Source organism: Barbus barbus, assembly GCF_936440315.1.
Source record: "Barbus barbus genome assembly, chromosome: 43".
Taxonomy (NCBI): Eukaryota; Metazoa; Chordata; class Actinopteri; order Cypriniformes; family Cyprinidae; genus Barbus; species Barbus barbus.
In genome coordinates this window covers 26,368,900-26,383,766 of record NC_136721.1, presented here as the reverse complement: position 1 = coordinate 26,383,766, position 14,867 = coordinate 26,368,900, and the positions used below count along the sequence as shown (strand labels likewise).

Sequence of the window (14,867 nt, the reverse complement as noted above, 5' to 3'; positions counted from 1 at the left end):
CTTCTGTGAACCCTTCTGTTACACCTGAACTCTTCTGTGAACCCTTCTGTGTTACACCTGAACCCTTCTGTGAACACTTCTGTGAACTCTTCTGTGTTACACCTGAACGCTTCTGTGAACACTTCTGTGAACTCTTCTGTGTTACACCTGAACCCTTCTGTGAACACTTCTGTGAACTCTTCTGTGTTACACCTGAACGCTTCTGTGAACACTTCTGTGAACTCTTCTGTGTTACACCTGAACGCTTCTGTGAACCCTTCTGTTACACCTGAACTCTTCTGTGAACCCTTCTGTGTTACACCTGAACCCTTCTGTGAACACTTCTGTGAACTCTTCTGTGTTACACCTGAACCCTTCTGTGAACTCTTCTGTTTTACACCTGAACCCTTCTGTGAACACTTCTGTGAACACTTCTGTGAACACTTCTGTGAACCCTTCTGTGAACCCTTCTGTTACACCTGAACTCTTCTGTGAACCCTTCTGTGTTACACCTGAACCCTTCTGTGAACACTTCTGTGAACTCTTCTGTGTTACACCTGAACCCTTCTGTGAACACTTCTGTGAACTCTTCTGTTTTACACCTGAACCCTTCTGTGAACACTTCTGTGAACACTTCTGTGAACCCTTCTGTTACACCTGAACTCTTCTGTGAACCCTTCTGTGTTACACCTGAACCCTTCTGTGAACACTTCTGTGAACTCTTCTGTGTTACACCTGAACTCTTCTGTGTTACACCCAAACTCTTCTGTGTTACACCCAAACTCTTCTGTTACACCTGAACTCTTCTGTGAACTCTTCTGTTACACCTGAACCCTTCTGTGAACTCTTCTGTGTTCCACCTGAACTCTTCTGTGAACTCTTCTGTTACACCTGAACCCTTCTGTGAACTCTTCTGTGTTACACCTGAACTCATCTGTGTTACACCTGAACTCTTCTGTGTGTTCCACCTGAACTCTTCTATATTCCACCTGAACTCTTCTGTGAACATTTCTGTGAACTCTTCTGTTACACCTGAACCCTTCTGTGAACTCTTCTGTGTTACACCTGAACTCATCTGTGTTACACCTGAACTCTTCTATATTCCACCTGAACGCTTCTGTTACACCTGAACTCTTCTGTGAACTCTTCTGTGTTCCACCTGAACTCTTCTGTATTACACCTGAACTCTTCTGTATTCCACCTGAACTCTTCTGTATTACACCTGAACTCTTCTGAACATCATGAGTGTAGAGCTCATAGCGCCACCTGCTGACCACATCAGTGCAGTACCTGCTTCTCTCAGCACACTAGAACAGCAAACACTAAACACCACTACAATCAATCGCACTGCATGGGTTTATTAGTTGTTTTCGCCAATATTAGAAACAGTGCATCAGAAGGAAAAAAATTATAGCAATTTAAACCATGAAAAAAATACGAATCAAACAGAAAACCCAGTCAACAGAGCTGAAAGAAACACAATCCCTTATTTGGAGAGGTATAAACTTCGCATAGATATATTCATATTTACATATTCATAATTACATGAGAGAAGAAACTAAATGTACAATGCTACAAAAAGTATTTACAAATCAATAAATACACACACACACACACACACACACACACACACACAAACCAAATGAAAGGCAAAAGTACAAAGGACAATTCATATTGTACAAAAATTACAAAAAAGAACATACAAAACCAGAGCGTGTGAGTTATAATAAAATCTTTTCCTTTTTTTTCTTAAATATTTTTCCGACAGTGAAAAAGACAAATGGCACCAGATATCTGGGGTGTTCAGATCTGATCTGAGAGATCTTGGGAAACGGTGGATTTTCCTGAACAGGCAGTGCTGACCTCACTGGACTGAGACGCTCCTGAAAACACAGAGATCTTTGGCTCTTTTGGTTTTGTTGTCATAAAACACAAGACATGAACCAAAGACATTACAACAGATAGCAAGCACATGTACACACTCACACTCACACATACACACACACACACACACTCACACATACACACACACAGACACTCACGCACACACACACGTGCACACACACTCACACACAAACACACACACACTCACACACATGTGCACACACACACAGACACACACACTCACACGCACACACACGCGCACACTCACACACACGCGCACACACACACACACACACACACACACACACTCATACAGTCACATATAAAGGATCTGGGTTGTGGAAATATGGCAGGTCAGCGTTGTGAAGCATGTGATTCAGTCATGAACTACAGGTAAAACAGTACAAAAACTCATTACAATTCATGTTAATTTCTCTTTTCATGTGCAGTTTCACTTCTGAAGTTGTTTCCCTTTTCTTCCAAACGTCTCCGGACCGCTGATAGGGAGTGACAACACTCAAAAACCCCTAATCCTCAAACCTTTCATTTTTATTTCAAATGCTGCGGTCGCATTTCAGAAGGGCTTTGATGCATCAGTGATATGAGAATGTGACGTGGGCCGCCGAGGCGTGAGTAGCGATGCAGCGACTGCTAATAGACACCGGAGCGCATGTGATCTCTGAAGTGGAGCGACCACGTTAGATTACGGTGTTCATCTTGTTACTTATGCACTGCTCATATTCATACACAAACACCACCTCCTCCATCTGTAGTGGCAAGAAAATCAATTCGCTTTCAAATTACTTTTATCAACAAAACCAATGACAGAGTCACTCGGCATCTCTGAACGTGTGAGAAATTAAAGCATGAAACAGAAGAAGAGCCTGAGCACCACCGTGGTAGTAAAGCGGAAAAACACTGACAGACGTGTGCGGTCTCTTCCTGTCATGTGACCGGCCGGATGACCACAGCAGTGGTCAGTGGCATCCTGGTAGCTAGTTCACAGCACAGCAGATCTGATTGAGGATCAGTCCTCCGACCCACAGCTGGAGACGGGTTTGGAGATCGGGGAATGACTGTAAACACACAGATCGCCTCTCAAACTCCTGAAGACGCCTGCTGCTGTACTGCCACAGCGAGAGTTTGGGATTCAGAAGATTCCTTTGGCGATCTTCAGACCTTTCTGCTTCATTCGGGGCAGCGTGGAGCTGGCCACATGTTTGGTCCGGCCTGCTCTCGGGAAACCTCTCTTCTTCAAGACAAAGTCATAGTTGGCCGTGGAGTTCATGGCGTAAAATACATTGGCGTTGTCGGGAATCTTCAGCTCTGTGTGGAAATAAGACAACAGGATCTACTTTAAAATCAGGTCACTTTTAGGGCCCTATGGTTTCTGCGATGCGGAAAATGCAGACAGAATCGCGGAATCCAGTCCTAAAAACGGAATTTACCGCATAACGCCGAATTTGTCAAACTTTGGATGAATTTATCAAAAGTAGGTCATTGCACTTAAATCATTTTGTGATGTGGACTAGTATCTGTAAATATTAAGCCACAAAAATTAGATTTGAATATGAATCATGCATGTTCTGTGTGTGAATGAATGACGCAGACGCACGGTTTGGTTTACTAAACACACACTGAAGCGTGTGACGCTCGCGCTGATTTCAGAAATACATGAACAACATCCCCAGAACTGCTCTGAGAGCATTCTACCATTTAATTTGAGTAAAACTAGCATCATATCATATCCACACAGAAATTTAAAAGGTATTTACGGCAACGCGCTGTGACGTGCTCCTGGGTCCGTTCTGCTTTAGCCGGCTGTGGGGCGGGACTTTGGGGGTAATTATCATGGGAAACACCTGCAAAGAAGAGTTTTGGACCCCTGTCCAGCCGCTCTCTGTCACCCTCTTTGGTTCTTCGTTACGTTGGGTTGTTCTGTTGTGATTATTTGTTGGCTTTATGCATTAGTTTAGTTTGGGATTTATGTTCTACAGGCCTGTTGGTTATGTTGGATTGTGATTATTAACTTGCGTTCATTTATTTTTATTTTGATTATGATTTGTAATCTTTATTTATGTAATTAAACATTGGTTGATTCATATTGCGTTCTCGTTGCCTCCCTTATTAGTCGCGGCTCTGAGCCGGCTGTGATGGCGTCAAAATAAAAGTTTGGTTTAACTTGAAGACAGAAATATATTTCTACTTCCTACTACCAAAATAAAATCAAACAACATTTCTTCCTTTTAGTAGTAAATCCCCTTTGCTTGCCCAAAAATTTAATTAGTTTAATTTTCAATAATTAAAAGTTAAATGAAATTAATGTTTTATGCCTTCATTTGATAACCAGAAAAATTTAAATACACAACACAGAATTTCTGAAAAAAAATCATAAGGCTATTTTAAGAATAAATTTGAATAAATTAAGTTGTTTTTATGCATTCAAATAATTATACATGTTAAACCACAGAATTTGGATAACTGTAAAACAAATCACGTTTATGTTTTTGAAAATATTTATTGAAAATATTTGTTTTTGTTTTAATATTATTATAAGCCTAATAAATAATTGACCTCCAAAAGGGAATTCATGAGCAATAACTACTTTATTTCTTCATATTAGTTATATATTATATCATATTATTATAAAGAATTGAACTGTTCTGTGTGAGACTTTATAAAATGATTTTAATAGAATTTCTTGGTAAGTAACAGAGCACTGTAAAATAAAAAAAAATAAAAAATTAAGACGGAACATTGCCTTGAAAATGTCATTTTTGTTAAACTTTTAATAAATTGATGTGAAATTGTATAAGTTTCATGATTTTACATGCTTTAAAATTTAATTTAACCAAGAAAAAATGTAATTTATATTTCATAGGGCCCTACACTTTCAGCTTCTTTCAACCAAAACTCTGACCAAATTGAGCTCATCAGCAAGATGCAGATATCAGCAAAGGTATGTTTAGGCTATTTTTCAGCTGTTTTATATATAATATTTATGAAGACTGACCCTTTTCCTCACTGATTCTCTGAACCAGTTCGTAATCCTCGGCTTGCTCGCGGTCCAGGTTGTGTTTGACCATGGCTTTCCTCACGACTGCGGGAGTCTTATCCTGACTGGTGACCTGAAACAGAAACACACATGCATCCGGATCCACTGCTTCGAGCCGTCTCAACTAGAGTTTGACAGGGTTCACAAACTTCTGCACCACTGGCTCTCATGGTAATTAAACTAGTTGTGTTGACTTATATGATAAACAGTTCTGCTTCTGTGTTGAGACTTACAGAGATGCAAACAGGTAAAGAGAAAAAGGTGAGAACATTGCACAGAATTTCTTTTAAAGATATTTGCTTTACATGCTCATTTGTAGTTACTTTAATTTATTTTTAAAAAATATTTTATATTATCTTATATGTCCAAAACTAATTTTTAACAAAAAAACAACAACAACATTTTACAAAAATGAAGATTGAATATATTTGGTCAAAATCCCATGTTATAAAGATGAAGTGCTATTAAAGACAATATTGGCAGATGCTGAGCTAAAATACTAAATGTTTGCCCTCTCTCTCTCTTCACCATTCACACATCTCAGACCTCAAATCTAACCTGTCTAAACAGTTTATGCAGATCTTTATTTACCATTGTAAGACCCCCCCGGACCTAAGCTGATCTCACAGGTGACCTGTTCTGATCTGAAAGCTGTCACTGAAAGGTGAGGAGTTTGCATCTATGGGCCGAGTCCTGAAGCAGAAGCACTGATCTAGATGATTCTGCTCGGTCTCTCGGTTATCTGACATGATCTCACCAGGATGCTCTTGTACATGTTTCCGTTGTCCACGTCCAGACTGACTCTGATGATGCAGCAGTCGTCCACCTGCTGGTTGTAGAGCGGCAGAGAGAGAGACGAGTAGCTGGACACGCCGGAGACGGAGCGCTTGTGTGAGCGGGACGCTGTGACCGGTGTGGACGACACCGAAGACGAGGAGGCACTGCTGGAGCCAGAACCTGAGCCCAGACCCGACGCGTCCAGAGACGAGAGAGACGTGGACTCCCAGAACTAAACCACACACACACACACACACACACACACACACACACAGAGTGAGGCTTCTCTATGGGTTCAGACTCCAGCTGTGAGAGAAGAACTGATGATTCCAGAGCAGATCAGATCCACAGTCTCAGTGAAAGCAAACATCACGTGCTGACTCACTCTCACACACACACACACACACACACACACACACACACACACACTAAGGCTGTGCCATTTGGGGAAAATATCTAATTGCGATCTTTTTGACAGATATTGCGATTTGATTTTAAATGTGCAAAGTCAAGCTTCAGCTCAATATTGCCAGTAATGTGCAGCACAGTATAAGTGTCGTTACCCTGCTGAAAAAACAACAACAACAAACAATAGAAACCATCACAGAAATTATTATTAGTTTCCATAAAAACCATTACAAAATGCCTTTTTGTTTTGGGCATTATTCCAATATGAATTACTGTCGTTCTATTGGCTGCCATCTGCTAGATTACATCCCATCAATAGAATGCATCAAATACCAGCAGACACCATTATAGTTTACATTAAAACCAGTACAATTCCCATCATAACCCTTAAATACAGTACCGGTTCCACTGGGTTTTTGTTTGTTTGTTGTTTTTTCTGCAGGGAAGATTATAATGGTATTACTACTTTTACAGAATTACTGAATTTCACAGGAAAGATTTGTTTATTTTTTATAAATAAAGAACTGTATTTCTTTAGTCAGTTATTACAGTATTACATGTTACATGATTTATAAATTTTTAAGTATTTGGGATTTTAAGAACAAGTGGGAAATGTGGGGAATGTTTAATTTCATCCAAGTGAAATTGGCAAGCAGTTCGACTTAATTTACATTAGTTTTAAACTCTGCGCCAGGCGCGAGTGGACACAGGTAGTGCGCGTGCGTCAGGCCATATCGCCAGATGCGCTCGTGAGAGAACCGGGCGCGAGACCGCGAGTATAAAGAGCATCACGAGACCGGCTGCGTGTGTGTGTGCGGCTCGTCCGTGAGACGCGGGAGAAGCATTCAGAGACACGGGCGTCACAACGCATAGCTCTTGATAAGCTCTTGCAAATTAACTTTTTTGTTCATTGTCTGTCATTTTGAAGCTGAAGTTTTTCTTTGCTTTTAATTTGCCTAACTTTCGATCTGACCCTTTTTATATGGTGGGTGTTTACGCAGTTGGCTGGAGCAGTGCTGATCAGTGAGTGTGTGTGATCATATGAACACGATATTGCCTAGCTTGTCAGTGAACTACGGCTCTGTAGTAATTCTCGCTCCATTTGTAAGCAGTGATGGCGATGTCCTGCCAATCACTGAACCGACTTTACTGACGAGGTGCGCATGTTAATCGAATTCAATTAATTGCACAGCCCTACCTAACACACACACACACACACACACACACACTCATACACACACACACACACACACACACACACACACACACACACACACACACACACACACTCATACACACACACACACACACACACACACACACACTCATACACACACACACACACACTCATACACACACACACACACACACACACACACACACACTCATACACACACACACACTCATACACACACACACACACACACACACTCATACACACACACACACACACTCATACACACACACACACACACACACACACACACACACTCATACACACACACACACACACACACACACACAAACGGCAGGAGTCCCGACTGTGACAATTAAAAAATGGTAACAGGTACCAGCCAGGGTTGAGAATCAAAAATCAATTACAATTCCAGAATCGAATACTTAAGCTCAGGAATCAGATACTTGTTGTAAAACTAAAAATTCAATTCCTGTGTGTGTATCTTTTATTTTTAGCTGGATGAAAAGGAGCTGTTAAAATGTATTTGTCATTGAATCATTAATTCAAGAGATTCCATCAGATTTTGTTTAGTTGTCTAATATTCTTTCTTCAGAATTGTGAGAGAACTACAACCTCCATAAAAAAAAAGTCTAAATTTATCCAGAATCGTGTGACTCTATTCTACACACAAACAGCTCTTAATCGATTTTTATTCATGGTATTCAGCAGCAATTCAATGTTTTGCAAAAAGAGACACAAAATAAATAAGTTTGATATCTAAATGTTTGACTCAGAATTGGAATCGATCCCCAGTAACAGCTCTTCATCTGATCAGGAGATGATGATGACGTCATACCAGTGTTTCCTACAGCATCTCTGCATGAACACAGTGCTGAATCATCAACAACTGACTCTTATGAGACCATTTCTGTGATCAATCAGTCACAGTTTCACAAATAAGTCTCTAATGCACAAGCAACGTAAAATAACTAGGGATGCACGATATTAGATTTTTGCTGATATGCAAAGTTTTTATGACTTCTGTGCTGAGATTTTATGCCAATATTATCATTTTGGCCGATACCGATATATATTTCCCTTTGTTTTGAAACAACACCAAGTCTCTCCTGTGCGGAAATTAGAAACAAACTATTTTTAATTTTGGTTAGTTTTGAGCAAAAATTTAGTTAGAACTAATAAACATTATTAAAGTTCTTTTTTTAATGAGAGTACATTGAAAGCCTTGAAAATATCTATAATAAAATCAATCTCTGCTGTTTTTTCCAGTCATATGCAGTTGAAACCTTAATATTTTATTTGTGGATTTAACATTAATAGATGGTCTAAAAATGATAAACTCTTTTAGAGCTCCTAGTATTTAAGTGTTCATAATCCATTTGAAAAAATACAGATTATTGAATAAATCTGTATAAATTAAATTATTTAACTTACAAGTGTCATGATTGTGATTTTTATTCATGTAAGCTATAGCTTCTGACCTTTAAATCAAAACAGCCTCGTGATTTTATGGCATTGATACTGCTTTATTTATTCAGAAACACAAGTATCTTAATGTTATTGGTGTATTTTACTTTCATTTTATTATTAGTAGGCCTACAGTGCCCCCAAGTAAATAAATCTGAATCTAAACAGTGAATCTAATCATCTTCCAGGCTAAAGTTTGCTTCCAGTATGAGCACACCGCTGACGGGATCTTATCACACGTGAGCTATTCGTCTTATCAGCAAGGCATATCCGCATATTTCTTTCTAATTGCCCAATGCCGATATTTACATTTTAAGCCTTTATCGGACAAATCCGATGACGTTCCGATAATATTGTGCATCCCTAAAAACAAGCATTATAAACAGAGTGATAACCAGCGTGAAATACAGTGCATTACTTCACTTTAAATCAATACGTGGTTGGGAACACTTTCAAGTGCTGAGATTGAGCGGAAACACTGGCACATGTCAGTTCAGGAGTTTGTTTGTTTAGTCGGGATCCCTGAGTGATCTGCAACCAGCTAACATGACTAACACACACAAACACAGACACAGCAGAAACGCCGGTGATGATGAACTCGGCCAGAATGGAAGAGAGAAATGAGTGTTTTCCAGACATGGACGGCCGGAGAGACGGAAGAGGTGAGAGAGATTGAGTACCGTGGGTATCAGGTCTGCCGTAGGGCCGCACTTCCCTAAGGTAGAATTGGAATGTTTTACGAAGGGCGTGGAGGTCTACAGGAAGGAAGTAAAGCTACAGTCACTGACAGACACAGCAGAGACCACAACACACCGCTTTCAGACCTGCCTTTTTCTCAAACGGGATTTTCTTCTTGGTTTGGTTTGCTTTTACAAAGCAACATTTCAAAGCATACTAAAATTATGCATTCTTATAATTCACCTGTTTTGGATAAGAGCAATTAGACCACATTTGAGGATGAAGACGTGCTTTGGATTTCAACTGCAATATCTAATGTGATATGTGCAGAATCATTTCCCATTATGAATTATGATACAGCTTGATCCGTTGGGTTGAACTGCTTTCTCACCACAACGAACCAATCCAAAGTTTGCTTTCAACAGGGCTGAGGCTGCATTTACACTGGCACAAAAAAAAAAAAAAGATTTTTTGCTCACATCTGACACAGATAGGAACTTGTTGCACGTGTGTAAACATAAAAATCCACACGAAATCCGTTTTTTTCGCATCTGATCTGTGCCACTTCCAAATTTGGATTTTAATCGGATGCATATCCAATATCTGGACTTCCGGCCTATGTCTAAACACACACATCTGATTCCCCTCAGAACTCCTAATGCGAGGGCGATGCGTTTGCCCCAAAAGATACAATACCAGCGTGCTGTATATGCGCTTGAACTTTATTCAGGTGGGACTTCATGTGTGGAAACCCCTGCCCCGTGAATTTGATAAATACTATAGCTTCGCTACTAAAATCTATTATATTTCTCAGCAATGAGGTGATAACTTAGCTGTTTTTGTAATTAAACCAACAAGCTTCAGTATTAAGCTTCTCACTCGCACGTTCTCTCTCTCTCTCATTAATGAATTCAAATAAATATAATCTTACAGCACTACTTTATTTCACTTCAGAATTTTACATCTAACCAGCTGTAGATAAATTAACTTTGAAAATTACCGTTATTTTCCGAGCTTCATCTGTTCATTCAGATTTTGTGCTGCAAATCATCAATAACAGCTGTTGTCCATGCGGGCAAATAATAATGTCCAGTTGATGTAAATTATAGAAATAATGATAATAGCACAGCCATTCAGAACCTGCAGGCCTAAAGAAATCAAAGATGTGCGAGAATTAATGTAAATCCAGATATCGGATACCAGTCTAAAGTGAATGTAAACAGGTGGGCCAAGATATCGGATCAAAAGACTGGATCTCTTGCAGTGTAAATGCAGCCTGAGATCACTTCATTCAGATCTCGGTGCGGATCCAAACATGGTGGCTGTGTTCATAAATGCCTAAACAAACCAAACCAAGGGAGAAAATACACTAGGCTCCAAAACAAACCAGGTGTGAAAACGCCCATCGATATCTTCAGCACTTGTATGGCATTGACATACATCTCAAATGCTTCTCCTGTGACCACTTGACATCTCGTTTCCAAAATAACCCTCAAAGTTTAAAACCGTTCTGTTAGGGCGATGCATTTTGCTGTTGTCTTGGTTGTATTTGTGTTTGCGCTACAAACTGCTGGGTATGGAAACAACAGTGAGCGGTTGAAGGAGGTAAGCCCCGTCCTCTGGAGAGACGCTGTGGGATAAACAAGAGCGTCAGTCCTCACCTTCCTCTCCAGAGCGTCGGGTGAATCAGAGATGAAGCTGATGTTGACCTCCTCCACGTCAGAGCTGCTGGAGCCGGCGGAGGTCACGCTGAGAGAGTCGCCACCATCACCGCTCAAACCCGGAGGGAACCGCAGCTGATCGAAGGACTTGGAGTGAGAGCTTCCAGAACCGCTGCATCCGGCTTCACCTGAACCCACCGGCTGCCGACTACAGACAGACACAATAAACTAGGGCTGGCACCATTCCTCCATTCTATTCGAGCACTCGATCTTAATAAATCCTTGATTGCATTTTGCCCGTGTCGAGTAACCAGCAAAATACCGGAAGTGGCGCATTGACCAGAATCCATGAAACGCATTATTAGACCGCTTTCCGAAGCTGCATGAGATATTAAACCTATTTAAAAATCATAATAAAGCATAATGCTGTTGTCAATTCACAATAGGATTCAATTAAATAAATATATGCGATGCAGGTTTAACATGTGCGCTTTAATTGTTTACATGCGTATATGTTTTGTGCTCCGTTCACAGTGAATAAATGCTGCTCCGCACAAACTATTATCATTTACATGTGTGGAGCATCTCAGACACCATCTCTGCATGTTCTGTGTTTGGGTTTATTATAACGTTCATCTGGGAACACAACATGCACCATTTCATCAGATTTGTAAGGTAAATCATTTATAAACCTACTCAAACAAAGGAGGATACATATATATATTTGCTAATAATAACTGTTCATTGTCATTTCAAAATAAAAGCTCAATTCTCGCTCTGAGTTTACACGTTTTGATGTCCACATATTCAGGAAATTACAGCGGCTGTAGCATTTCTGTCATAAAGACATGGACAAATATTAAAGATTAAGTGGACATTTGAATTAAATGTTTAGTCAATATTAAACAAGGATTAGATCGTGCAATAAAGTGTAAAAACAATCGTCAGGCTGTTGGCCATTTGTTATAATGCATAATGCACGTTAACGCTATTGTTTATAATACATTATGTATTTTAACTGTATTGTTCAATAAAACCATATGATCACTTGCTTTTGATACTGTATTGGAACTAATTATTGCCTCATTACTATTATATATGTATTTTAAGTCATTTTAAAAGCTATTGTTTGCTTAGATCTATTTTTATTACCACAAAAACAATTATTATAATTATTCGTTAGAATAATCGACAGATTACTCCATTACCAAAATGATCATGAGTGACAGCCCCTAATACTCTCCAGCTCCACAACAAGACCTCAATGGCTATCATATGAAAGAATATTTCCAACATCTCTCATTTCTCAGTCAGCTTGTTCCAATGCATTCTGGGATTGCCTTCCCCCCATGGAAGATACATGCAATGCCTTACATTTTGGCTTAAATAAGGAGTTTGGTCAGGCAGCAGATTTCATAACTCGTGTGGATGTGATGGTCAGCACTCACTCGCTCCATCTCTTCATGATTCCTGAGCTCTTCTTGGCTCTCAGCGTGTTGGAGGCTGATTCAGAGAGCGGCTCGATCTCACACGACTGACTGTAGCTGCAGGAAACCCAGAACAGCATTCAGGAGTGTGTATGTGTTTAATTCTGCAATCTAAACCGAAGCTGATGTCTCACCTCTCGGCCTCCGAGAGCTTCTCCACGCCGGAGAGCCACGCGCCGAACCCTGGCACACGCTGGAAATTATAATTGTTACACGCCAGCTGTAACAACTTAATCTGAGCGATGACCTCAAACTCCTGCAGGGGGAGACAGAGATCATTAACACCAGATCAGCATGTCCGAATCATCGCCAGGAACTGTTCCTTCTGTTCAGACGTACCTTCCTTCTCTTCTCGAAGTTGATCAGACCTCCCTGAGATGCAGAGAAAGAACCAGTTATTACCCATATCTGCAGCTGAAACACAGTAACTGCTAGCGTCTCATTAGCTGAACTGATGGTTTCTTTAGACGGAGGTCTGTCACACACCAGTCAAAGAATAAGACAGAATAAACATTTTTGTATTTTTTTGTGCAAAAACCTTTATTAAAGGGGTCATCGGATGCCCATTTTCCACAAATTGATATGATCCTTTAGGGTCTTCATGAAAAGTCTATAATAGTAGTGTAAAAACAACACCCTTTTGACCCTGTCAAAAACAGCTCTGTTCACAGCCAGCCGTTTCAGTGCATGCCCCTTTAAATGCTAATGAGCTCTGCTGACCCTGCCCCTCTCCGACCAGCTGTTCTCTGAGACTCTTACCTTTAGCCGCATTCGTCGTGGAACTTGCTAACTAGCACATTATTAGGAAAGGTGATTTGCAAAGATTCATAAAAAGCTCCTTATACTCGCGTCTTCTGGAGGTGAAGCTGGATCATGAATGATTTGCGCGAACATAAACACATTTAGGTCGATTGGGGGCGCATTCCCTTCAAAACCAAACATAATCCACTGCGTCTTCAGCTGCGCAGATGTCGGAGTAAATGACGACTGCTATGTTTATAATTACATCCAGCAACATTATTACATCTACCCCTGCTCCGGCGTCGAAACAATGGCGGACTGATGACAGCTCACTCAGGGCGGGTCTGGGCAAAAACGTCCGTGTCCGTCAACAGTCGTGGGCGGGGCCTGTGCAGAACTACCTCACTCTGCCAAGAATCTGAGATCGGCTTGATCTGAGACACTGCTTATGATTTATGGGGATTTTAAAAAAAAACTCACTGGGTGGATTTTTATCATTACAGGGTGGATGTGTACACACACTACACACACATCAAGTCAAGTTCAGTTCAAACAACATGTAAAAGTGAATTTTGCATTCGATGACCACTTTAACATTACAAGTAAAGGAACATATTAAAATAATAAAAAAAAATCCATGTCATGACCCCTTTAAGGTCAACAGTTCAGTATGATTTTACTACAGCAGAAATATTTTTTTTAAATTTTATAAACAGTGGATAGAAAGGAGGAAAGTCTCCCACATGCTTGATGTGATGAGCGTGTCTGTTAAGAGATAGACTCACGTCCAGACAGTCTTTCATGGCTGTGTCCATCATGACCAGATCCGTCAGGAAAGTTCCCAGGTAAGGAATCGTCCCCTGCATCACAGTCTGAAACAAAAACCATCATTCTGTCAGTTCAGCAGAATGAAACACAACATCAGACGACAGACAGGGGAACAATTTAAATATATATATATTTTATAAATATATGTTTATAGTTCCTGTAGTAATGAAGCTCAATGAATCTGTACAGCATGATCTGAGAGCAGCTGCCGGTGTGGATCATCGTCCATCACGGCGTCTGAATATCTCACCAGATCTCTCTGTGGCTGCTGTCGTTTCTGCGCTCGCTTAGGGTTGATCTCCAGAGTGGCAAATTTGGACGTTCCCTCCTGCCAAAGAAATAAAAGAAGTAAATATTACACACACTCGCTCACTGCTTTAGTAAGGGTTATTAATGACCTACTACTCTCTGGTGACTCGGGCTATCTTTCCTTACTCTTATTACTCGATCTCAGCTCAGCTTTTAATACTGCCTGTCCTAAGTTATTACTCATGCTCCTTACTCATTGGCATCCGGAGCTGCGTTATACTGGTTTTCCTCCTATTTGACAGACAGACAATACTACATCACCATGCATAACTATAAATCTCCCACTGTTTTATTCAAACAGGGTGTTCCTCAGGGCTCAGTTCTCAGGCCATTATTATTTATTAATTACATTATGCCCCTCTGACAAATTACTCACCGCCATGATTTTCAATACCATT

General features: G+C 40.3%; 1 protein-coding gene across 2 annotated transcripts in view; it reads right to left on the bottom strand.

The window, feature by feature from the left end:
* Window positions 1-1,314: 1,314 nt before the first annotated feature.
* ralgds (ral guanine nucleotide dissociation stimulator) overlaps window positions 1,315-14,867 on the bottom strand; it is a 30,454-nt gene continuing 16,901 nt past the window's right edge. Inside the window, exons 8-17 of one of the 2 annotated variants that reach the window (XM_079404799.1) lie at window positions 14,411-14,488; window positions 14,118-14,204; window positions 12,931-12,963; window positions 12,726-12,847; window positions 12,553-12,648; window positions 11,105-11,312; window positions 9,446-9,520; window positions 5,676-5,927; window positions 4,877-4,991; window positions 1,320-3,189 (exon numbers count right to left, since the gene is read on the bottom strand). In XM_079404799.1, coding sequence (XP_079260925.1) covers window positions 3,014-3,189; window positions 4,877-4,991; window positions 5,676-5,927; window positions 9,446-9,520; window positions 11,105-11,312; window positions 12,553-12,648; window positions 12,726-12,847; window positions 12,931-12,963; window positions 14,118-14,204; window positions 14,411-14,488 — 1,242 coding nt within the window. In that variant the 3' untranslated portion in view covers window positions 1,320-3,013. Of the gene's footprint in view, window positions 3,190-4,876; window positions 4,992-5,675; window positions 5,928-9,445; window positions 9,521-11,104; window positions 11,313-12,552; window positions 12,649-12,725; window positions 12,848-12,930; window positions 12,964-14,117; window positions 14,205-14,410; window positions 14,489-14,867 lie in introns of both variants that reach the window. The other variant, XM_079404800.1, reaches the window with a different exon arrangement.